Below are 24,911 nucleotides of genomic sequence, written 5' to 3'. Positions count from 1 at the left end.
TTCTCCTGCACATCTCCTCCATTCCACAGTGCCTTCTGTCTGCTTCCGCCACCGGTTAATTAATACTTGCACCGCTCTTTCATAATCTAGCATAGCCCTTACACAATCGTGCGGAAATCTAGATCGGCTCCAGATCGATATATCCGAATTACGACCGCTGAACGACATCAGCAAACATGTTCAGTTCTCTAGGGACAAAGATAGCCCTCCGAAAAGCCGGACTGGGCGGTGTATCGCTACCAAAAACCGACGGCTTGTTTGGGAATGGTAACACGAAGAAGGGGAACACAAATGGCGCCGAGGGAGGAGACACAGGTTTCGCCAACCCATTCGCAAACGTACAATGGGGTGTACCAAAAGCCCTACAATCTTGGACGACACCTCCACCACCGCAGAACCCGGTGCGCAAGCCACCAAACATAGGAGACCGCGCACAAAGCCATCCTAAGTTACAATTTCCTACAGCCGATGGGCGGCCGACTATACTGCTGTTCCTGAGGTTTTGCGGATGCCCTTGTGAGTAGTCATCATTCCAGAGGCTGTATTCGGATGCAACAGTGGAAATTAGACATTTACTAATAGCTCGAATAGTCTCAGAGAAACTCTTCCTCACGCTCCGAACCCTTGCGAACAAGCACACTTCGATCCACTTCGTCGCAATATCGCACTGCACACCTGCTGCAACCACAGAATGGGTCAAGAAACTTGGTGGGGCCTGGAATGTAGACGTAATAGTAGACCAAGACCGGGAACTATACGCGCTATGGGGTCTGGGCATAGCTACTTGGGGTCATGTTCTGCATCCTAGGAATGGCTATAACCAGGTCATGCTCAGGAAGAATGAGGGGGTCTGGGGCCAACTGGTTGGAGAAGGCGCATGTAGATGGCAGGTTGGAGGCTCATATTCGGTGGACGGGCGGGGTGTGGTGACATGGGGTGGACCGATGCAATCAGCAGACGAGGCGATACCATTCGAACACGGCGTAATGTCTCTTGGATATGGAGAGACGAGGATATAATGCCAAGGCATATATTGCAATTGGGGATCTCTTAGATGAGTACTCAGATTGTCTGGATTCTACATGAGGGCATAATCGATGCACATGAACGCTCATGCGGATGCGAATGGTCTACATCTTTCTTGTACAGTACTTGCCGGCTTCGGCTTGGCTCTTCCAGAAGAAAAGCCTACAGTCAACAATGAAATAGTGACATACTTGGGCAAACATCTTAGGGTTTACATGACTACAAAATCAGCTTCGGTTTGTTGGACAAAACTTATTATCGGACTCTACTGAAGGTCATGACTACACCTGAAGAAAGCATCTCGGAACAGCTTCAATACTGCCAGCTCATCGCCGCATTGCAAGCTCAAGCGATTCGTGAGTAATGAACGGCCTTTCATGCGAAGTAAACACAAACGGAACAGGACACATCACTGCCATATTTAGCCACGACTATCCCAATTACCACCATTTCGAAGTCCTGACTGGTGCAAAGACCACTGTCGACGACAAGGGCGAAAGACGGGCTATTTACTGCACAAGAGCGCTAGTGTACCTAGATTCTGGTTGCAGCAAATGGTACTTGGTTGCTGAAGGTGAAAAAAGTTGTTGCACACCTCTGAAAGCGATAGAGAACTTCCTCGGTGGGGCCATGGTTAGATTTGAGGAGGTAATAGGAAGTTGTTGCCATACATCTAAACGATTGCGATACCTAGTGGGGTGGACTAACTTTGACGTAGCTGAGCGAGAGGGAAGTACTATACGAGAGGATGGTATACAGGAGTATAGTCCAGATCCGGATGAATATCAAGATCAAGCACATGATGATTGGTAGAGATGAGGACACAATTCGTAGTTACGTTCTCGTTGTTATTTGCTGCGAATGTATCTTCGGCCGTGATAACTAGCACCCTTCGCTGCATATGAGAGCCTAGGATATATCTTGCTCATGCGTGATCCCCAGGTGTTAGGTGTATTGGATCTGGCGTAGTTATCCTGCCAGTGCCTGCCAATGTGGGGCTCATACTAGCGTGGTGCAGCAACAGCGCCTTCGGGGCAGTCGCGTCCTCGCCCTCTCATCACCACATCACAACTTCGTACAGTCTGAGTGCATCAGCTCATCAAACATGAGATACCGGTACTCGATCTTAGGGATGGCGCTGCAGCAGGGTGCGATACGCTACACCAGGGAGACTTGACGACCTGTGGGTTTCCTGGACATTTCCTCTTCACCACGGGCGCTATCCACGGGTTATCATAACCACGGCGTTCTCATACAGACCGTACAGACCATACAGCGCAGCAAAGACATGTTACTAAGTAAAATATTGACTTTCCGAGAGGTGAGCTTGTCGGGTTCATTCCGGAAACTTTCTCGGAGACATTTCGTCACTACACCTCTAGTATTAATCGGGAACTTTAGCTAAGATACCACGCGCTATACAGTCCGTTGCTTGGAAGGTTCCGAAAATGCTGTAACTTGATGGTGAGTATGCTGAACAACGAACTTGCATCGGAGCTTTATGCTGCGGAGCTGGTGTATAAAGCTGGCTGGAAGTTCGACTGACCTCAAGCACAATACCCACTGCAAGCTCACATCGTCTTTTACAGTCATACCCAGATAATCAGGACACCTCTTCTCCCTACACAATTACCTCCACAGCCACGTATTGAAGCTTCATCAAGATGGCGCTCCGATCTCGACCCCAGGTGTTCGACGTACTCATCATCGGCTCAGGTCCCGCAGGACTTAATGCGGCGCTCACTTGCGCAAGAACACGCACCAAAGCCATCGTATTCGACAACGAACAGTACCGCAACGAAGGTGTCACGCACATGCATACTGTAGCGTCCCGCGACCACTTCAACCCCCGAGAGTTTGGCCGCATAGCCCGTGAACAGATCGAATCCCGATACGATAGCGTCTGGTTTCAATCTGCTACCATCGCCCACGCATCGAAGAAACAACTGTCCTTGCCAGATGAGAAGGACTTGTACGACGGCTTCGAAGTCAAAGACAGCGAAGGCCACTTATACGAGGGCAAGAAGATCATCGTAGCAACTGGCTCGAAAGATATCCTTCCCGATGTTTCAGGTTACAAGGAGAACTGGCCAGACCACATATACCAATGTCTAGCTTGCGATGGCTACGAGCAACGAGGTAGTGCAGTCGGCATACTGGATTTCGACAACCCCGGATACGCACATATGGTCCAAATGGCAGTCCCTCTCGAACCTGTCTCAATCACGTTGTTTACCAACGGACCTATCAAGAAGGAAGCGCCAATGCAAGACGCTTTGAAGCTCGCAAAGGCTTTCGGTGCAACGCTCGACGAGCGAAAGATCGTTCGCTTGGTCAACAACGGCCCGAGTCACACAGATGGCGTCACGATCCATTTCGAGACCGGAGAACCAGTCACTCTCGGTTTCCTCGTTCACAGGCCCGTTACGATCAATCGCGCGCAACATCTTATCGATCAGCTCGGCATCGAGACGGTGGAACCGGCCATGGGTGGACACATCAAGATCGCAAACGCGATGTTCAACGAGACGAGTGTCCGAGGTGTCTTCGCAGGTGGTGATACCATGGTCATGATGAAACAGGTGGCGATTTCTATGGCGGATGGACTCAAAGCTGCCGCAGGTGCGGGAATGCAGATTGCACAGGAGAAGGCTAAGGCTTTGGCCAAGGCTTTTGAGGAGAGGGAGGGTACTATCGAGGGAGAGAAGGATAAGGTGGAGGTGGCTTCGTACTAGAAGCGAGGGCTAAACGATAACCATAAGTTGAAGAGGGCCCGATCTTGTAGTCTTGGGAGTCGGCGAGTGGCAGGTAGAATGGTCAAGGTGTGCTAAATGCGCTTCTCCGAACGTTTAGGATGTACTTTTTCCCTTAGATTCATAATGCACCAATCCAATGTCCATATGTTAACCCAGTGGCTGGTCCGTACCCTGTAACTTCTTCAATCGCATCAAAAGCAGGAGCATTCGCATCCAACGCACCATCCCTCGAATACCCCAGTGCCTACCACACTTGCCACGTCTTCCATGCTCGCCATGCTACTAATCTCTGACCCCCACGTATTTCCCCCTGGCCTTCATCCACGTAGCATCTCATACCCCCAAACCTTCAAACTCACCGCAGAGTCGCATAAACGATTCTAGCCATGCTCGTCCCTCAATTTGCCGACCTAAAAGCCCGCATCAACGACCTAATTATCAAAAGCACATTTATACCTTCCTCCTCATCCGAAACGTCTACTTCCACTAGCAACGATGCCTGCAAAACATCGGCTCCCCCGCCAAAATACGCCATCAAGAAGCCGTCGATACGCCTCTTCCCCGAGACACAAGCGCCACTGCCGACGGTCAATGTAGTGACGAAGCATAGTCACGCGTTCAATAGCTCGAAAGCAGCAGGACTAGATAAACTGGAGCAATTGCAATTCGTTGAAATAGTCAAAGGGTGGATCATCGGTACGTGCGCCGGAAGTATCATCTACACATTTCTCAGGTCTGCCTCAGATGGAACAAAACAAATGATGCATGAGGCACTTCGGGAATCAGAAACCGACCAGCTAACAAGCCATCGACAACTAGAAACTGCACCTCTTCTCATCACAGAGAGCTCCAACAACACTACTTGCTTCAAGGTCATCTTCACCGCAAGGAAAGCACGTACAGAGATACACACAGCCCTCAGGTCAATGACATCTACCACTTTGTACACCGCGAAACTGTTCGCTGTCACACTGACTACATCGGGGAATAGCTGGAGGCTTATCGAACAAAGCCACGAGGCGGATTCTCTGGTCGATGCGATGGAGGATCTGTGGGATAGGGTTATGCATAGGGTGGGTCGCTCGATTGGTAAGTCGCTCACATGCGAACGTGTAGGAAGTGTGGAACGTCGAGTGCTGATACCTGGGCAATTGGTAGGTGTGATGGAAATTGGCGCGGTGGTGAAGGAGGGTGAGATGACAAGGGGAGGAGAGGAGAAGATCGAGAGAAAGAGTGTGGGATGGTAAATCAAGGTAGACCTTGGAAGGTATGGATTTGTTGGTCCGAGGATGGCCAAGTTTATCCATTTCGCAAAGCATGTCAGCACTTTCCTTGCATGTATAAACCCCGTCACACACCAAACACCTCTAGAGCCTACACTACTCCCAACCGCTGGAACATCTCACTCCTCCTTCTTATGTATCCTCGGTAGACCCAACCAAAGCAGTAGAATCACGCCCAACAGCGCCAGAATAATCGGCTGTAGCACCTGCACGCCCTTGGCTTGTGCGATAGCTCCAACTGCAAAAGGGAAGATGGCAGCGCCACTCCCTCCAAAAGCCGCCGCAAAGCCAATAGCACCGACGTGCAAGTGGCGTGGTAGAAGCTTCGTAGCTGCAACGACTACAGCCGGGAACAAGGGACCGAGGAAGAAACCCTGGAGAGCTACGGCGACGGCCGAGACATAGAATTGAGGGACGAGCCAGAAGATGAGTTCGAGAGCCATTGTGAGGGGAAGGTAGATCTGAAGAACTCCAGTTAGCACACGTCAGACAAGAAAGAAAGGAGGAAGGAAGGAATGAAGAAACCAGAACCAGAAACAAACTCACAGTAATAGCCAACTTCTCCCCCAACCTCGGCGTAACAAACCCGAGCACAATCCTCCCCACCGTAATCCCCATCCAAAACCCCGTCGCCACCATGCCACTCGCAAACTCCTCTCCATCCCTCACTTCAAGCATAAACTTGACAATCCAACCTCCGAGTGCAACTTCAATACCCACGTACCCGAGTAAAAAGAGTGCGCACAGCCACGTGACGCGTGCGTGGGGCAGACGGATAAGCGCTTCTTTCATGCGGTTGTCTTTCGTGCCGCTGGTGCGTGGGTTGGCTGCGCGGAAGGCGGCGCCGGTTTCGCGCCAGAAGGCGGTTGTTGAGGTTGCGAGTTCGATGGCTGCCATTGCGATCTGAGGGTGTTAGAGATGGGGGAATGAGGAGGGATGAGGGAGGGGAACGTACCATGACGTAGTAGAAAGTGTACCAGGGTAGTCTGCTTCCTTTTGTAATCATAGTCGTTGCTATCAAGGGGGATAGCACGGCGCCTACGCCGTAGAAGGCGTGGAGGAAACCGAGGACTTCGTTTGGGTTTGCCATGTTGCCGATCCATGCATCTGTTGGTTGTATTGTCAGTCGGAATGTTCTGTCTTTTTGTTCTTCTCCTTCTCTTTTATCGGAACTGAGAAGAAAAGATAAGAATGCTCACTCCATGCCGCATCAGCAAGTCCATTCCCGAACCCAGCCAGCATAAAGATAATGACAAGCACCGGATACGGAGGGTGCACCGCAATAACGATATACGCAATGAGATGGCACGTCGGCGCTATGACCGCAACGCCTCTCTGGCCGAACTTGAGATGAATGCTATTGTTCAACAACGCGGAAGCTGTGTAGCCGACAAGCGGAGACAAGAACACCAGCGAGATGACAACGAAAGTCAGACCGTAGTATTCTTGCAACTGGAATCGTTTGTTAGCACGCTCTTCTTTACCCCTTCTCATGAATCGCGACTTCTAACCTTAAGAAGAACGATGTTGACTTACATAAGGAATCAAAGCACCATACGCCGCATCATTGCTCCCCATAACGACGAAACTCCAAAACGCCGCCATAGTCTTGAACAAATTCGACCGTGGGTGGTTCCATTGTTCCAATTTGGCTGGCGCTTGTGTCGTTGGCGACGGCAGATTCTCTATCGGATCGCTTTCCCGAGCACCTTTCGTATCTGAGAGTCGCAGGCCGCCTGTACTGCTCGAACTAGCGATCTGTGCATCTTGAGGTTTAGAAATATAGCTCGATACGTCCTGGAGTTCGATGGGCTGCTCAAGGCAGGTTGACGAGGTGCCGTTTTGGTGGTGCAGCGCCATTTTTGGGTTGCTGAAGATGGCGACGGTTGGCGAACTAGTTGCGACCTACTGTCATTCCAAGGGACGGTGTGGATGAAGAGGAAGTTCGATGTCGAAGCTTTGGAGTCAGAGGAATATAAAGCCAATAGTAGCGGTAAAAGTTAAAAAGGGCTGACGAGATACGCGCAGCGCAGATACGAGCTTAACCCAACTCCTCCAAAGGCAGGTAGGTATGACGTTTTTCCACCTCCAAGCTCAACAACCTCGATACCAAGAAGGGCGCATCGACAAGACAACCACCACTCGACGAGGCCCTTTATATCCCCAATCTCAACTTTAGGTCCATGATGTAGCAACCTCGCAACTCTTACTCAAAGCAGCGGAAAACTGCGAGCAACCACTCCATCTAGACGATATCTTTTTTAGCCACCGCCGACGTTCTCTAGCACACGCGCACAAGGCGGGGAATGGGTGGGATCCCCACACTTTGCAGCCGGTCCGACATACAGCTAATCAGCAGCGAGGTGGCTGGTGGATCGAACTGCCCGGGTGGCCAAAAAGGGAAGGGGACGGTTGATCTTCGGAAGGTGCGAGCTTTCCGTGAGTAAACCGCCGCTAGCTATCTCGAAATCAGTACAGTACAACTATGGCCATAACTAGAGCCTAGAGACTTGGTAGAGAGATGGAGTATGACACCGCAACTTCGCAAAAAGACACATATGTTTGCATGTCACGACATGTTATTAATCACATCGTCACGGCCCAACCCAAACCCGACTAAGACCTCGCACCAAACCCAAAGCGTCGAGAAAATGCGAGGACGCTGAAACCAACACAGTCACAGTCGCAAGACAACTTAGTCGCGTCACTCTACGTCGCAATCCACGTCGCAAAAAAACTGTGACATGTCACTTGTATCAACCACAGTTCCAGATATGAAAATCGTTAATCGTTCTCATTTCATGCTATACCTGCTATTATTACCTCCGTTTCTGAGCTGATTCGCGGAATCGACGCTCACCCGTTACCATGCATCCATCCATGCTGGGGGTATCCTGTTGTCTCTTCTCTCTCGTGCTCCCTGTGTCTCTCTCTCTACAACTGCCCACCACTGACTGACCACATGCTGAAAAGGAAAGAAAATGAATAGGAAAAAAAAACCGTTCTTGAGATCAACGCTTGTATTTCAACGACTGTGAGGAAAGGTAAATCGTCCATATACACATACTCGCTTTCGACAGTCGCGCCCTTTCGCTCCTGTAATGCTTCTTGCTCGCCCACTGGCCCCTTTGGTCGTTCAGCCCCTGTCTTTTCTCTTTTTGGAAATGATGGTAATGAAATGGGAAAGACAATGCGTTCTGAAAGTTCGTCTTGTCATGTGGGTGAAGACGTCTATGAGGGCTGGATGACGGAGGGACCGGCAAGGACCTCGGCATCGGCAACGGACTCGCTCTTGGTGATCATCATGTAGACTTCTCCCTGGAGGCCCTGGGGAACCATGCAGTTGCCATCGGCGATCTTGGTGAATTGGTTGCCGCCACTGTGAGATGTTAGATTATGAATCGTTGTGTAGGAGTGTGAAGTGACTTACGGTCCGACAAAAGCGCAGAAAGAGGCACCGGCAGGCTGAGCGGGGTCGGCAAGCTTCAAGTTCTGGCCAACGGTAGCCTTCTCGGGGTTCTGGAGAGCGATGGCGGGGAAGGCCTGGATGTTGAGGTTGGAGCCTTCGGGGCAGGACTTGATGAACTGGGCGGCGAGGGTGAAGACGGCGCGGGGCTGGAGAGCAGTGTCGAAAGCGGCGGGGACGGGCTCGGCGCCGGATGCGATACGGATGAAAGCCTGGTGACGGGCCTCGACAGTGACGATGGAACCAGCGGCGGACAGAATGTCGGAGGAGTTGACGAGAGGAGCGGCACCGAGGTAGGCGGAGACACCGACGGCCTCAAGGACACGGGCGGTCTTGACCATGGAGTCGGCGCTGGTAAGAGCGGCGTCGAAGTTGTATTGGCATGGCTCGACGGGCTTTGCGCCGGCTCCTGCGATGGCGGACTGGAGAGTGGTGACGTGGGTGGCCTCAGTCTGTCCAACGCCCATCAGGGACTTGACCTGACCTTCACTCAGACCGAGGGCCATGAAGTCGGACATGGAGAACTTGGCGAAACCCTGCTTGTAGTATTCTGATTCGAGATGCTCGGCGGTCAGAGCGCTGTAGTGGCTGTTAGATCCAGCTCACTGTGATCGTTGATTCAAAGCTACTTACAAGTTGAGGATGTCGACATCGCTCAACATTCCTGCTGCGGCCGGTGCAGCTGCAGCCGGTGATGCGGCGGCAGCCTCGCTACCTCCAGCGGTCTCAGTGATGGCAGCCGGCGCAGAGGAGGTGGCAGAAGCGGCAGCGCTCGACATGGAAGCCATTTCTTGACGGGCGTAGTTTGCGGGGGCGGCAGCCACGAGAGGCGCCAGGGCAACGAGGCCCTTGAGGATGGTTGATACGCTAGGCATGTTGGTTGAATTAGGTTTGTTGGATTGTTTTCGAGTAGACAAGTTCGTAAAGAGAGACCGCCAGCAAAGACTTGCTTTGAATTCGATTATTAAAAATTGTCTAAAGTCCAACCAGGGACTGAAAGAAGGTAAACCGTAAGGAATGTGGTTGATTATTAGGTAGGAAGGTAGAAGAAGCTCGTTGATGATCCAACTGAAAACGAGTATGGAAACAAGGTGGGCGGCCAATGGACCTTATACAAGCAGCTGCAACTCCTGGGCACCATCTGAGACGCCATCTTAAAATTCGGAGTACGGATGTTGACCATGTGGCGGACGACTGCCTCCCGCTGGCGCACTGGCCTCCATACTGGATCCGTGACCCTACAAGCTTCAAAGCTTGGCAAATCGACCCATTGATCGTCCAGGAACTGCTCGCTAGCAGTGTAGCAACCGCTGAGGAAGCCCGGCTTGTAGCGATGGGGCTCGTGGTGCCGGCATGTGATGTAGCAGGTCCGGGGCCCTGCGACGCGAAACGGCTATCATGAAACCCTACAAGTGCCAACGCCTGCGCGGAGGCAGTAGAGCCGCCCTCGAGAAAACCTGGGTACCGTAATAGTGCATGGCGATTAATGGCGGTATTCTGACTTTCCGACCGGATCCGTGAGGTGGCTCACCATCTGAGGCTTGAAGCAGTCGGGCTCCTCATCTGTCATGACGCTGGTGGGGTGTGTTTCCAGCAGCGAAGAGCTAGCGAAACGTTTCAACATCAAGCTACTGACCGTATTTCATAGCGCAGTCATGATTGTAAATACTTCTATAAGGGTATCGTGGTGTCGTGAGCGCTTGCGTGTTGCGCCGAGAGAACCCCAGATGGGTTGAGAGGTTAAGAGGGATGGATTAACGGGGTGGCTGAGGCACCCAAAACGTCTTCACGTTGCCAAGCCTCATGGAGAACCACTGCTATTTCGGCTGCGGTTCAGGCCGTCAGGCTTTCGTTCGCTACAGCAAACACATGCAGGTACACACAGACCGCCTCTGACAGGGGATGGGAAGTCGCAGATCCGCTGGTCAAGATTCGGATTGCACGGCATCGACCTGATGCCGTATAGCGCGGCTTGTCACATTCGATCATGCCGAGGAGAGGTCACGATTCGGTATGTTTCCACCTCAAACCAACCAATCTTTGTCTGAGGCCGCGTTTCCAATGTAGTAATCAGGATGTCAATGAGGGGGCACACTGTTGCTCACTTCGTTGCCTTGTGGCCTTGTACGGCTCTTGAGCAGCCTTATCCAGGCCTGAACGAGATGTGGGGAGTGGGTGTCAATGCAGGCGGGTACCAAAAGAAACCAAAGTGAACTATGCATGGCCAGAGGCGCTCTCGCAGGGATAAACACATTACTGTACTACGGAAAATTACTGTGTATAAGAGCTGCAACGATATATCGCGACTGCCGATATCGTCGTCGCATACAAATAAACAATACACAGATCACCGTTCCTCTCTTCCTGCACAACCTAGTATGTGTCCTCCATTCAATTTTCTATACCAAATCGACATACGCTACCGAAAAATCCGGATATCAGGTCGGACTGAGCGAGACGTCTCGTCTACAAAGCGTAGGGGTTGAGAGATCGGATGGTCAAGCAACTGAAAGATAGGTTAGTGACGTTCAGAACGTAGTGATGGGCATTACTTACGGAGGGCTCTTCGTCAGATCCGTCTTAAGGATGACTGGGACGCGTGTCATCTCCCGCACATCCTGGATGTAGTCGCCGTTCTGCTCGCGCAGAGTGAACCAGCTGAGGTACTTCTCCTTGTTGGTCAACTTGGATTCTGCAGCATCACCAGCGCTTTGGGCGATCTTCGAGTCGGAGTTGACACGGTGAGGAGCACCAGCAAGATCGCGGCGGGTAGGCGATGGAGGCATGCTCTGAGTCGGGCGGTCAGGGTTGAGAGAAACACCGGCCATGTTCGAGTTGAGGTCGTTGGAGTCGTCGTCATCGTCGTCATCATCAAACAACGCAGCCTCCTCGTTGGTCGACATGGTTCCAGTGTCCATCTGCCTGCGCTGGGCCTCTTCCTGCTCCCTCGCACGCTGCTTAGCCGCCTCAGCATCACGCGCCGCAGCCGCAGCGTTGGCGGATCTGAGTGAGCCATGCTTCGGCCTCTCGTCCTCGGGAATGTAGTTGGACGATGGGACGCCCTTCTCCCAGTAGAGCTCAAGGAGACGTTTGTTCTTGTCGAACTCGGCTTTCTTGAGAGGAAGCTGGTCACAGTGGACGCGCTTCTCAAAGCCCCACTCGGGAATAAGGACATCGAAAGCGGACTCGTACACGCAAAGGACGATACCTTCGGCGATGAGATCACCGCCCCTCTCCTGCCTGACCTTGTCCATCTTGCGGCAAGCCTCGATGTGAACGCTCTGCTCCTGAGCAGCATGGGCGGAGTCCTTCTTGGTGTTGCACATCTCGGCAGTCTTGGCCAAAGCCTCGATGTCTTCAGTGAACTCAATGGCACCGTTGGAGAGGACAGCCTCCAGCTGGCGGTGGACAATGATGTCGGCGTAGCGGCGGGATGGGTTGGTGAAGTGGGTGTAGAGGGGAAGGTTCAGGGCGTAGTGAGGGTACTGATCCTGAGGCAGCCTGCCAGCAACAAAGTACTTGGCACGAGGCATCGACTTGATGACGAGGGTCTCCATACCCTTCCTGATGTCATCGTCTTCAACCTCAAACAAGCTGTTCTGGAGAGTGCCACTGCTCTCGGTGTTGATGTCGTAGCCAATGGCACCCATACGCTCTGCGATGGTCGTCAAGCGGCGGGGGTTAGGCGGGGGCTGACGGCGCAGGAGAGCCTTCTCTGGCAAGCCAGTGGCGAGCTTCTTCGCAACAAAGGTGTTGGCGAGGTGACTGAGCTCCTCAATGCACTCGTGGGCAGGGGAAGAATCGAAGATGTTCTGTTCGACGGGAACATTCTCGTCGTCCAGCTGGTACATGAGGCGCAGAGCCTTGACATCGCTGGAGCGGTCGCCGAAGCGAGCCTGGCGGAACTTCTGGGAGATGTGATGCAGCATCTTGATGTCCTTAGCACGGGCTGCCGAGACTGGACCGTCGTTACCGTTGATAACGGTGTCGACCTCGTCGTAGGACAGCTTTCCAGAGCTCTTGATCACAGCCTTGCCGACCCAGGTCTCATCATCTGAGATTTTACCAGAGGTTGGATCGACCTTGAAGACGACACTGACTGTGTAGCGCTCCTCGCCAGGGTTGAGGCAGCAGATGTCGTTCGACAGACGCGGCGGAAGCATGTTCACGGTGCGGTTCATAAGGTAGACCGCAGTTCCACGCTTCTTGGCCTCACGGTCAACAAGCGAGTTGGCCTTGATGAAGTGGGCAACATCAGTAACGTGGATACCAATCTCGACACGGCCGTCATCAAGGTATTTGAAGTGAATGGCATCATCAAGCTCCTTGCTGCCGTTGGGATCGATGGTGAAGGTCTCCTCGCTGCGGAAGTCGCGGCGGCTCTCGAGCGCCTCCTCGCCGTCGTTGGTGACGGACCAGTCTTCAAAGCCGACGTTTTTGATGACAGCGTCGGAGAAGTCATCTGGACCAAAGTTGTTGTCGCGCAGGAGTGCGTCAGTTTCCACCTTAAGGTCACCCATGACACCGAGCTGCTCGACAAGAGTACCGAAAGGATGCAAAGAGGTGATGGGCCATCGCTTAATGCATGCGACAAAGATGCGGTCGGCGTAGTCTTGGTGCTTCTCGACGAAGTCACGTGGGGCTTGCTCGGTGGGAATGGCGATCAAAGGCACACGCTTGTCTGTTGGCTTGAACCAGACAATCTTAGGCTTGTTCTGGGTCTCTGGCTGGGAGCGACCGGAGTTGCCCTCGCGAGCCTGTCGCTCAGCTTCCTGCTTCTCCTTGGTGGCTTGGCTGCTAGGACGCAAGAGTCCAAGGGATCTGTGGCTGTGATTAGTGAAGTACTTGAATGAAGATTATGTGCTTGCTTACCCTGAGAACATCTGCCCAGCAACACGCTCGATAACAGCAACAATGTGACCTGCGTACAAAGGCTTGAGCTCATCGTTGATCTCCTCCTCCTCCATGAGGAGCAAGCTCTGGCCTTCGACTTCAACATCGTCGTTCTTCTTCTGTGTGGGTCGCTGGCGGAGACTGCCACGTCGGCGGATGCCACCCTCAGAGCCAGTCTCAGGTTGGGTAGTGGCATCGTTGACGGCGATACTACCGCCGCGAGGGTCTGCGTTGTCCTTGCGCTTCTTCTTCTCTTCCTTTTCGCGCTTCTGACCCCAGACCTCGTCGACGTCAAGAAGTTCGACAGCGACCAGATCTCCTTCGAGAGCTCGGTTCCTGTCTTTGCTACCGCAGATGAAGATGTCAGCATCCAGATCAGTAGTTGTGACATAAGCATCGCTGCGGTTCTTCTTGTTGACGCGGAGGATTCCGGCAACGAGTTGGCCGTCGCCGAGGAGAGCGGGCAAGGTGGCCTGCGGGAGGTAAGGAGTGAATAGCGTCTTGCGCTGCTGCTGCTGGTTTTGCTGCATGCCCATCTGCGGTGCATGCTGGCTGCCTCCGAGACCGCCGCCCTGCATCTGGGCGGCCTGGAGAGCCTGTAAATGAGCGATCTGCATGGGGTTTAGCGGCTGGCCGAACATCTGCTGTTGCAGGAGAAGCTGGGCCTGGTTGCCCATTTGCATCTGAGGCTGGCCGCCGTACTGGAAGTTGCCAAGAGAACCAACGGACTGGTTGACCGATCCACGAGTGCGGTGGCCAGGCTGGAAAGGAGCGGCATTGGCGGTCTGGTTCATGTTGAAGTTGCCCATGTTTTGGGACTGGTTGTCTTGCGTAGGCTGTTGCTGGGTGTTGTTCTGGGGCTGTCTCCAGTTGCCCTCGAAGTTGCGAGACTGGCTCCTGCCATGGCCTTGGCTGCCACGGCGCTGGAAGTCAGACTGCTGTCCGTTGTTCTGGTTGGTAGGGTTCTCGCTGGTAGCTGGAAAGGAGAAGGAAGGTCCGCCACGGCCAGCACTTCCACCGCCGCGTCCGACAGCCATGCTCTGGCTGCGGCCGTGGCCACCTCGTCCACCACGGGCGGAAGTGTCGTTGGAAGCGCTGTTGCCACTGGGGCTGGCATCGCGGTTGGAGCTACCCTCGGTCGAGCCGGGGATAGGGAACTGGAAGCCCGAAGTCTTTCTCTTCGATTCGGCCTGTTCGGCAGCCTTCTTTGCGTCGGCGAGAGCTAGCGAGTGACGGCGGGTGTGTCCGGAGCCGCCAGCACTGCCACCGCCTCGGCCACGAGGGTTGACGTTTTCCCTACCCTGGCCACCCTGTTGTGCACCGAATTCGCCGAAGCCAGACGAACCGGAGGAAGGAGCGGGGGGTGGGCCGCCCATGCCGACTTGGGGCAGGGCGGACTGGTTGCGGCGGTGGGCGCCAGGCTGGGCTGGTGCGCCCATGGGGACAGCGAGGTGTTGCTGCTGCTGCATTTGCTGCATCTGCTGGGGGAACTGGTAGTTGTTGACTTGGGGCGAGACATTGGGCATCTGGCCCTGCATCTGGAAGTTGCCGAGCTGCTGCTGCGGCTGGATCATGCCCATGTTAACATATTGCTGGTGCGTGGCGGCAATCTGCTGCTGCTGTTGCTGGAGGACCTCGATCTGCTGTGCGATGGCGAGCTGTTCCACTGTGCAGCTGTCAGCAATGGCCCAAAGTGGCTATCGGAGAGCTTCACGTACTCATCAGCGGTGTCAGCTCTGACGGACTGCGGCGATGCGCAATGTGCAGACGACGACCGGCGGGACCCATGGGGCCCTGCTGGCCTTGTTGCTGATCCATAGTGGATAATGTGGTGTGGATGATTCAATGCCCGCTTGCAGTGTATGCTGTTGGAGAAGAGACGGTCGGACACGAATTGGTCAAAAGTGTGATGGATTTATCTGCGGGCAGTCAGCATAATGGGTTGGATGAGGTCTGCAGCGAGCGAGCGAGCGAAGGGATGCAGGTGGTGAGAGTGCAAGGAGGCAGATGGGGGACAGATGCAGGGTCGGCAGCGGCATGCTTCAGCGAGCGAGCTAGCGGGGGACAACTCACGTTGGGGTAAGCGTGCTGGTTGGGCGGTGCTCGGGGCGAAGAGGATACTCTCGTAGACGATGATTACTCGGGGTGGTGCTCTGCAAGTCAGAAGCGGGTGGTGTCGTGTTCAGACAGATGTGTCGTTGGTCTAGGAGGGTTGATAAGGAGGGTCGACCAGATCAAAGAGCGCGGTTTCCCTGGGGCGGGCTGTTGGTGGCAGTACAACCAAAATGCGGGCGGAGAGAGTGCTTCGAAGGAGGGAGCGATCGGGGCGGGCGGGCAGGAGGGATGCAGGAAGAGAGGGCAGAGGGCAGGCAAGAGGGCCGTCAGCGTGCTCGAGGTGGTGATGGCTATGGCGGGACTTGGCCAGCAGCACGGTTTGGGCAAAGATCGCCTGTTCTTCCGCAAACGAGCGAGCCTGGGAGAGGTCTAAGCGGCGTACGTCACTTGCGAAGCCAGATATGCAGCTTCCCGCGCCGAACTGAAGGAGTGAGAAATTAACGTAGATACAAGCAAGCGCCGGGCCGTGGGGGCTGAGGCGCTGCCGGCTCAGAGCTGGTATATATACCGCCAGCAGCAGTCGGCATGCGTCTCAGCGCGCCCCAGGTGAAGCATCACGTTTGGGTCTGTACGTTTCAAGGCAGGCTTAGCCGGCGCGCGTTTCTAGACACGAACAACAGTCCGCTGCAGCGTCGCGGGAGGGCGGCGCAAGGGTCGAGGTTATATTGATGGATCCACTGCGCTGGGGTTGCGAGCTTGTCATGTCCGGCATTCGATAGTCCAACAATCTGACAGATATGCTGGCTTCGCGCGCCATGCCGCGCTGAAACTCGAGGACAGGAGTCACATCGTTCCCCAGCTTGTCACATTCTGTCAGTGAAACGGCCCTCTCCAGGGCCTGCGCGTGCCCTCACAGCGTCGCAGCTTGGCGGGTGCAGTCCCACCAGCTTGGGCACAGACGCATCCTGTGAACTTTATGAAAGGCGCAACATGGCGTGTTTGCCCAAGGCGCGACTCAGCGTCCTTGACTCCATCTCATCTTAATCAATCGACGGCCCAGGTGGAGCTGCGGATGAAGTTACGTCACGGCGTCAGACATCGAGCGAGTGCTTCGACTGCGAAAGAGCGCGACCCGTTGATGTTCCAGGTACGCTAGCCAGCACTACAATGGAGCTGCGTAGCGCGGTGAAAGCTGCTGCAGGGATGAGCGATGTCACGTGAGTCGGAGCTGGTCGCTGCTAGCTTCCGACTAGACTTCTTTGACCGTCGCGCTCTCACCAACCACCTTTTCAACAACTGCACCCTGACCCCAACTAACGTCACGGCGCCAGAATGCCCGCCAGATCGGGCACCTCGTCGTCGAGCATGCATACCGCCACCTCCTTCAGCTCCAGCTTCATGGACGCCTCGCCCACACGCCAATCGCCGAATCGCCGCAGCAGTCACCGCCAAAAGCGCGAATCCCTCATCCGCGACCCCTATGAGAGCCCGGCCAAGCAATTAGCCCTCGAGTTCAACCTCCGCCTCAGCATATCCGACCGGGAGTTCAACGAGAAGCTAGACCAGGCTGCGAACGAGCGCGCGAAACAACATGCCCAACAACTCGCCTACGCTGCCGAGGAACACGAGCGCGTCTTCAGGAGCGCGAAGCTTGAGATCGAACGCATTGCCCTGGAAGAAGAGCAGGCGCGCCTTCGCCATGAAGAGGCTCAACGGCAGGAGATTGAGCGCCTGAAGCAGGAGAAGGCCCGCGAGCAAGCCGAGGCTCAGCGAAGGGCTCTGGAAGCAAGACAGCGCGAGGAAGAAGCCGCCCGTCAAGCCGCAGAACACAAGCTCAAACTCCAACAGGCCGATGCCCGCATCAAAGCCCAGCAAGAGCAGCAGGCGGCCGCTGAGAAGCAGAAGAAGGAAAAGGACGAAGCTGATCGAAAGGCTGCCGAGGCTGCGGCCGCTGCAGAGAAGGCTCGACAGCAAGCACCACCACAGCAGCCAACCGCCCAGCCCGCCCCCGCGCCAGCTCCCACACAAGCAGCTGCAACACCAAAGCCATCCACCGCCGCACCGGCAACTAGCACCAGCGCCGATCAGATTCACGCCAAATACCTCGAACTCCACCAGCGCATGAAGGCCTTCCGCAAAGCTTTCTGGGAGGAACATAAGAAGCCAACCTCCCCACTCAAGGGTCCCGTTGGTGATGCCCGACGCGCCATCCGCACTCGACTTGGCCAGATCACAGTGGAGCGCAAGGACAGTGTCGCCGCCATCAAGCGCCTCCGAACCGAATGCTTCGACATCGCCCTCACAACACCCGGACCCATGGTCGACATCCGACAATACATTGTCTCCCACCAAGTTCCCCAGCTGGCCAACGAGAACGAAGCCGCATACCCGGCGTTCCTGCTCTACGTCTGGATCTGCTTCGAGAAGTTCCTTGTAAAGCAATTCGAAAAGGAGGCTGCCAACACCGACGGACGCATCATCCAGGAGATTGGTTTGATAGCAGCCAGCTTGTTCGGCGACCAGAAGTACATGTGGAACGGCCTGCCTCTCATCGACATTGCGCTGGCCAAGCTACACAAGGCCTGCCCCCCTCTGTTTGGCATCCGCGGTACCATGAACACCAAGGAAGGTCGGTTGCGCCTAGGCTGGCAAGAGGACTCAACCCCAGAGACATACTCGCAGCGCATGCGCGGTATCGGAGCTGGCTACGCCTCCATGTCCCTCCGCTCATTCGCCGCTAAGGCGCCTGCCATCCCCATGGCAGAGTACTGGCATGCCATCTCATCGATATGCAACACACCCTCCGAGCAACTCTGGCCTGGACACTTCGCCATTCTCAGCGGCCTGATCCGCGACTACCACAAGAAGTTCATCCAATTCTACGGCGTACCTGCGCGTGGCGTCCTGCGTCGCGCTGTCGTCGACCTACCCGTCCGTGCACCAGAGCGCTGCAAGGACGCCGCGAGTACCATTGCCGTGTACCGCGAGACCTGGAAGAGGGAGAAGTTTTCGTTGGATTAGAAGAGGAAAAAAGGCGTGTTGACGCAGACGGAATAGCATTGGGGGCTCTCTCTCGGAAATCGGCAATTTCTTTCATTGTCAAGGATCTTTTGTCAATCTTGCATGGGGCGGCGCATATCATCAGCAGTATGACCTATGGTCGTTGGTTGCATCTTTTCCTTTTCTGGTATTTTCTCTTTGTCTCAATGGATATGGAAGTCCACAAAGTACATGCGTAGCACAACGTCGTTCGCGACAACGAAACAGTCTCGCTCATTATCTTACCTATAGCGAGCATGAAATGATCAATATCGCAACCATCAGATATGTTCCCATCCCACAACCCGATAGGGCCGATACTAGAAAAGCCCTGACCCAAAAGGATACCCACCATGAACATAATCCCTAACCCACTCAGCCCTTATAATCTCCTTCAACAACGGCGCACTCCCCTTCTCCTCCACCTCCCCAATCCACCGATCAATCCACTTCCCATCACCCGCCTTACCAAAATGCTGCACACACTGTTCAAACCCCACTTTCAGCTGACTAGCTTTGTGCACCTCGACCCATTCCGGACAGATACGCTGCATTTCTTCCAGGAAAAACTGCCGAAGCTTTATTTGCGTTTTGTATTCCTCATTAACATATTCGATGTTGAGGTAGGCGAACACTGCTGCGGTGGAGTCGGTCAACTCCAGGAATGAGGGTAATTGGCATGCGAGCCATAGGGGGGCGGTGTGTACGCATTCCCAATCGGAGATACCGGTTAAAGAGCTGTTGGAGTCGACGAGGATGTTGGATGCGTGGAGGGAGTGGTGGTGGAGCACAAACTCCTCTTCGTCATCTTCCTTCTCGGGGAAAATCTTTGGCATGAGATCAAGCAGGCGTTGCGCTCGCTGCTTACCTTCTTCGACCTTTTCACGGGCATATTGAAGGTGCGGCGCTGTATCCATTCTATCGATTTGTTTCTTCCATATAGTGGTTGCCGCTTCGTCAGGCTCACCGGGATAGGAATCGATGATATTTTGGTATATCGAGCGCTTGATTTCATCAGAGGTTTCAAGCTTGCACTCGTCGTCAAGATCAAGGAGGCTGAGTTGGAGCTGTGCGGCGAGCCAGTCTTGACTACGCTTGTAAGGACCGCGCGGGACGTTGTGGTCGATGTGTGCGCCCCAGAAGAATGGCGCGGAGACGATCTTGCCTAAGCCGACATGCTGAGAGAGGATTGAGGCCTCCAGGGTAAGCAAGGCGATATCATCCAGGCCTGGCGTGCATAAGTGAGGAAGTTCATTCGCAGGATACAGGTTACCCAGTTGATCGAACCGCTGTTGGAAGAGCTGTGCGTGGACTGAGGCTATCTTACGCACTAAATGCTCTTTCTTGAGATAGTTCATACCATTCCATTCGTCACCCAATTTGCGACCGGGCATACGCTCCCTAAGTATCCACTCCAGTCCAAGTTCGTTGTCGGTGCTAGCCTGATGACAGATTACTTGCGGTACTGGAACCTCAGTATCGTGACGAAGATACTTGATAGTAGCCACCTCGCTCATAGTCTTTGATCCTGGGTCGACGGGGACAGTTAGACGCAGGATGTATTCTCGGCCGCTACCACATGTGACGATGTAATCCTTGTTGAAGTTGTTCTGGGTCAGGAATTGAACTACGCATGGGTCTGAAGTCGGGATATCCAGCTCTCGGCGCACAAGGGTTGTGATGTCCTTAATACTGGGGTCGGTTGTCCACTCGGGCATCACTCCTGAAGACCGGTCTTTCTTCCAGCGAAGACCTTTTTGGGTCGTTACGGGCATACCTACAAGATTACTCATTTTGACGGCAGTGGTGGCGTTGGAATGTTTCGACTGAAATGGCTAAGTGATGATTTTGTCCTTCTTGTAGGGGAGGGGAGATGCAATGTGCGAACTAAAACACTGCTTACACAGAAGTCTTGTCACCTTTCACAACTATGGCTTTTACAGCTCGAGTCTTGCAATGTGAAGGCTCAGCTGTGTAGTATCACGAAGGTTAGGGGCGGCGGGCAGGGCAACACGTTCACCTAAAAGAATCACTCGACAGTCTATTATACTTGCGATTTCTCTCATTCGTGAGAGTATCTTTTCGTCGAGGTCGTCGATGTTGCGGAAGTCGTGGGTGTACATCAACGTTAAGTTACCTACTTTACCTGTTTTTATCTTAATGTAGTCTCTACACCTGTTTAAACTTGTTGTGTTCTTCTCTTGTATAAAGTGAAAAGATGTTTGAGTAGTACCTAGGTAGTTAGACGCTCTTTCTGAAAGAGGTAAAGCAACGGGTATGAACTAGAACTACCACGATAATAGTATCGCCACGATAATAGTATCACAACAAAGATTATTTAGGTAACATTGCTTGACCTCGCTTGCTGCCTGACCCTCCAAATGAGCGTGTGGGCGAATTCTTAGCCAACTACATCGAAAACGAAATAGCAGAATCGCCAGAACGGGGAAACCAAGAACGCAACAATACGGGGAGGTCGATCAAGTCCTCACGTCTCGGGATATCCCAAATTCCATCCTCAGTGATGACACGAGGATCCCGGTTCTCGGTCCCTCTCTGATAGTTCCTCAACGTGGCTACCCATGAGCTTCCTGGAAAGATATCTTTATTAACTGGCTTCAGGCCCATCGTCTCTTCCAAGTATCTCGGCCATTGTATGGCATAACGCCCACCAACCTCCAACGATTTCTCTACCTTGAGTTGTGCCAGCCCGCGCACAAAAACGACGCTTTTGCCTAGCCCCATATGACTCCCCTCTGCATCCCAGAAGACCTTCAGATTCTGGATATTGGTTGCTTCTCGTTGAAGTTTGTCGAAAAGCAAGCACCATCGCTGAGGACTAGGTGCGGTGTGGGTTGCGTCGACATGGACGCTAAGGTCAGTGATGACAGCAGCGTTGTTTGTCTCGAGCCAGGTCATGAGAGCGCCAGGTTGCGATACGTTGATGGCGACGGATTGGAGGAGATCATCAGGTGCAGGTTCAGTCCCCCTTTTCCAGGAGTAGCCTTTCTGGCTATGGAACAACATGTACGGCAGGGGATCCATCGTGAATTAAGATTAGGTATGCTACCTGTTTTGAGGATAGAAAGAGAGGGTAAGATGTTAGATATGCGTTAATGTAGAAAGAGGGGAAGTAAAGATCAACATGGTTTCATCAACTCTTGCAGCTCAAGGATGCCATGCGGCAAACCCTAATTGGTCGTGCGAGGTCTCACAACCACAGACGGCTGCTGAGTGAATCCCTACGAACAGCGAATGTTGCCTTGAACTCTTGCTCGCAGCTGTACAGTAAGCAGCAAAAGGAAATACTGGTACCAGACTGTATCTACGCTTTCACAGTCATCGGTGTAGAGCGAGAAAGCTAGCGAGATTTGACCGCAAAGGCGTGACATGATCCAGGAATAGCACCGCATTTTAGCGAGAACGCTAGTTGGGTCAGCCAACATCGCCCATCGTCCCGCTGTTGTTAGGCCAGCCGTCGTCAACACCACACCCGTTGGCCAGCAAGCTCCCACTCACCAGCCAGCGCACGCATGAGATGAGGGTCTGACACCACCCCGCCGCATAGTCGCCGCAGACACGCCGCAAATACTCTGCTTGTGGCGTCCAGTAGCCACCAACTCCCATCCCACGATCTCTACAATGACGCGCCGCAGCGGGAGCTTGACAACTCGCATCATGGCTTTCCTTTACCGTAACAAGTTCGCCTATTCTCACCCCACAATTTGCCCACGTCGCCGTCCAATCCTCCTTGGGCTTGGCTCAGGCAGACACGCAGAAGAAGCGTAAGGCGCTCAGCCTTGTGTCGATTCATGATTGTTGCTGCTCATTTCTTTTAGCGCAGGTGGCTGTGCTTGCCTAAATTTCGAAACGTTGATCCTACAGCACAACCCTTTGGCACATCACTGTCTTTGTAGAGGCCCTCGTATTGGGCCGCCGAATCTGTGTTGATGTTGTGTGGCAGAAAACTGGAATGGGGAGTCGTTCAAAAGAGCAGCCACTCAATTTGTATGGTTCCACGAGCTGAACTGATAGCTTCAGCTCCGTAGACAGAATGAGCGAAACCGCTCGGACGTGGCTCGCACGCGGTAGAGAACCATTCCCAAGTGGACTGACAACAGATGGGGCCCCGACATGCACGCCCGTCACCGCCGTCTACGAACCCGTGCCACCACCAGAATGCCACACAGCTCCTTCTGATTCCTCGATTAGACGCGGCAGTCCAAGCTTCGACGACCGTTCTCGACGCCCATCATTCGTTAGGCCTCTTGTCTTGCGCCAAGCTGCTCATCATACCACAGGGGCGCAGTGACTTTTCTCCGACTTCATGGGCCTACTTTCCCCACAACGTGCTGAGGCTGAGCATATCTTTCCCACTTTCGAGCCGCATACTGGACGCCTTCTCACGGATCCAGCGCCATGGGCGCAGGATCCAAGGCCGGTGCGTCAAAGGTTTCATTTTACGGAGAGACTTATGTCTGCCTGGTGCCCGGTACCAGTTCATAGCAATAGCACATAAGGGATTACTCGAGCAAGTTCGTCTCAACAATCTCATAACTATATATCATCATATTTTCGAGGCGTAGTAGTTGTTGTATCTTCATCGCACCGCCACATCGCCTCCTATCGAGCACTACATATAAGCAAAGAGCTTCACCATCCATCTGAAGCCTCACCGACCGATTCGCATCAAAGATCCTTCGCCTACACAAAGATACACCACCATGTCTCCTATACCAGTAGACAACAACCTCGTCGCAGACGAAGACCTAGCCTCAGTACCCTACTCAGGCTACTGGACAAAAGCCAACATCGCCCTCACCGTCGTCTTCGGCCTCATCTTCCTCGCCATAATCCTCGCCTGCCTAATCTTCTATCTCCACCGCCTCCGCGAAAAGAAGAAGCTCGACAACCGCAAGTCAGACACCGCCGGCCTCCTCGCCAACGAAGACAAGACCAGCATGTTCAGCCGCGTCCGCGCAAGCAGCGTCACATTGTACGTCGACTCGGAAGCGGATGCGCGCAACAAGAGATCGAGTACGGATACCATGCATCTCGTTCCACTACAGGTCACGCCGAGTGAGGAGGCTGGTGATCCCATCGCTGAGAATACAGAGAGCGCTGGTACGGGTGTTAGTGCGATGAGCCGACAGAGTAACGGTACGCTTAGTACTATGGTACTCAGTCCCATATCGCCGGGTGGAGACGAGGGTGACATGAGTTTACGGCCGGCACAGACGGGGCGTGCTCGCAGTACGAGTACGGCGAGTCAACGGGCGCGATACTATGAGTCGACGCCTATGGTTGCGATGCCACAGATTCCGAAGATTATTCACACGACGTCGGAGTAGAGAAGAGATCTGGGCATACATGTAGGCCCTTAGGGAGGGTGAAGGGTAATGAGGAGTTCACGAGCTGAAAGTTCAAATGTCTTACTTTCTCTTTCTGTTGTTTCGCGATTTCGCCGTCTTTTCTGCACAAGCATCATTATATACCCTGTCTACGCTCCTGCACTTGTCATAACACGCAGTCGAGTATTATCTAGACACTTCTGTCTCATGTCTTATGAAAGCAAAAAGTTATTTGATCATACCCTCTAAGCAATTTCCCCCTGTTGTGAAATCCTTTGTATACTTCGTTCTCATGCAAGACTTCTCATCAACAGTTGCCTTCACCACTATACTGCGGCTAGCTTAAGCTCTTTCCGCCCCCAAATGTGGCATCCCAGTTGCCTGGTCGTTGTTGTATGTGTTGGCATCCCGGCTCACTCGGAGTGAGCACTAACGACGCGCATCGATCCTCAGGCCCGGCAAAAGCCCATGGTCTTGGATAAGACATGCAAGCTTCAAATGACATCATATTCAATCCTAAATTCAGAGCTATTTGACTATGTGAACAGAAAAGCTCCTACATCCTTATCACAGTACACAGCCGAGATCACGTTCTATGCCGGTCATCCTGGGCCAGCCAGCTGAGAGTTCGTTAATCTCGTCACGACGAACTTCGCCTTACGGTCAATGTCATAAATATCATACCCGGATTACATCCCAAAGAGTAGCACGTCCGATCACGTCTGGACAAACACCCTCTACATCACTGGCGCATACTCAATAGCCATCTTCAAGGCGATCTCGGCATCGCCGATCAACAGCCCAAACACAGACCCACGGCACAGTTCAATAAGCGGCGAAGTTCACACAGGGGATCGCTGTGCCACAAAGACCTCTTGCATGGCCCGACTGTGCCGTACGCGTTACCGCACCCGCGGACCGAGCCAAGAGAATGTGCCACAGGGGATATGTTAGCCTTGGTAACAATGAACGGAAAAAAGGGGATACCCAGCCACACATGATATCACCGTGGCGGAGACAGGAACATTTGCATACGGTAAAT

At 53.6% G+C, this 24,911-nt stretch overlaps 8 protein-coding genes across 8 annotated transcripts; 4 read left to right on the top strand and 4 right to left on the bottom strand.

Moving 5' to 3' along the window:
- Positions 1 to 176: 176 nt before the first annotated feature.
- J4E84_005766 (uncharacterized protein) lies at positions 177 to 1,019 on the top strand (the record flags this gene model as incomplete). The annotated part of the gene is made up of 2 exons (XM_049388359.1): positions 177 to 516; positions 592 to 1,019. 2 exons carry the CDS (start codon positions 177 to 179, stop codon positions 1,017 to 1,019), a joined length of 768 nt encoding a protein of 255 aa, XP_049243904.1.
- A 1,671-nt stretch (positions 1,020 to 2,690) lies between these two features.
- Positions 2,691 to 3,761, top strand: J4E84_005765 (uncharacterized protein; the record flags this gene model as incomplete). The annotated part of the gene is made up of 1 exon (XM_049388358.1): positions 2,691 to 3,761. One exon carries the CDS (start codon positions 2,691 to 2,693, stop codon positions 3,759 to 3,761), a length of 1,071 nt encoding a protein of 356 aa, XP_049243903.1.
- A 1,423-nt stretch (positions 3,762 to 5,184) lies between these two features.
- On the bottom strand, positions 5,185 to 6,925 carry J4E84_005764 (uncharacterized protein; the record flags this gene model as incomplete). Its single annotated transcript, XM_049388357.1, has 5 exons — positions 5,185 to 5,526; positions 5,612 to 5,968; positions 6,021 to 6,172; positions 6,265 to 6,517; positions 6,602 to 6,925. The coding sequence occupies 5 exons, from the start codon at positions 6,923 to 6,925 to the stop codon at positions 5,185 to 5,187; spliced, it is 1,428 nt and encodes a 475-aa protein (XP_049243902.1).
- Positions 6,926 to 8,296: 1,371 nt separating this feature from the next.
- On the bottom strand, positions 8,297 to 9,406 carry J4E84_005763 (uncharacterized protein; the record flags this gene model as incomplete). Its single annotated transcript, XM_049388356.1, has 3 exons — positions 8,297 to 8,444; positions 8,496 to 9,110; positions 9,165 to 9,406. The coding sequence occupies 3 exons, from the start codon at positions 9,404 to 9,406 to the stop codon at positions 8,297 to 8,299; spliced, it is 1,005 nt and encodes a 334-aa protein (XP_049243901.1).
- A 1,591-nt stretch (positions 9,407 to 10,997) lies between these two features.
- On the bottom strand, positions 10,998 to 15,242 carry J4E84_005762 (uncharacterized protein; the record flags this gene model as incomplete). Its single annotated transcript, XM_049388355.1, has 4 exons — positions 10,998 to 11,037; positions 11,088 to 13,352; positions 13,404 to 15,090; positions 15,143 to 15,242. 4 exons carry the CDS (start codon positions 15,240 to 15,242, stop codon positions 10,998 to 11,000), a joined length of 4,092 nt encoding a protein of 1,363 aa, XP_049243900.1.
- A 1,569-nt stretch (positions 15,243 to 16,811) lies between these two features.
- On the top strand, positions 16,812 to 18,500 carry J4E84_005761 (uncharacterized protein; the record flags this gene model as incomplete). The annotated part of the gene is made up of 1 exon (XM_049388354.1): positions 16,812 to 18,500. One exon carries the CDS (start codon positions 16,812 to 16,814, stop codon positions 18,498 to 18,500), a length of 1,689 nt encoding a protein of 562 aa, XP_049243899.1.
- A 338-nt stretch (positions 18,501 to 18,838) lies between these two features.
- On the bottom strand, positions 18,839 to 20,311 carry J4E84_005760 (uncharacterized protein; the record flags this gene model as incomplete). Its single annotated transcript, XM_049388353.1, has 1 exon — positions 18,839 to 20,311. One exon carries the CDS (start codon positions 20,309 to 20,311, stop codon positions 18,839 to 18,841), a length of 1,473 nt encoding a protein of 490 aa, XP_049243898.1.
- Positions 20,312 to 23,242: 2,931 nt separating this feature from the next.
- Positions 23,243 to 23,869, top strand: J4E84_005759 (uncharacterized protein; the record flags this gene model as incomplete). The annotated part of the gene is made up of 1 exon (XM_049388352.1): positions 23,243 to 23,869. One exon carries the CDS (start codon positions 23,243 to 23,245, stop codon positions 23,867 to 23,869), a length of 627 nt encoding a protein of 208 aa, XP_049243897.1.
- Between the last annotated feature and the right edge of the window lie 1,042 nt (positions 23,870 to 24,911).

This window comes from Alternaria hordeiaustralica (assembly GCF_023758085.1).
Source record: "Alternaria hordeiaustralica strain BMP 2776 chromosome Unknown scaffold_10, whole genome shotgun sequence".
In the NCBI taxonomy this organism is placed as follows: domain Eukaryota; kingdom Fungi; phylum Ascomycota; class Dothideomycetes; order Pleosporales; family Pleosporaceae; genus Alternaria; species Alternaria hordeiaustralica.
This window is presented reverse-complemented; position numbering and strand designations above follow the sequence as displayed.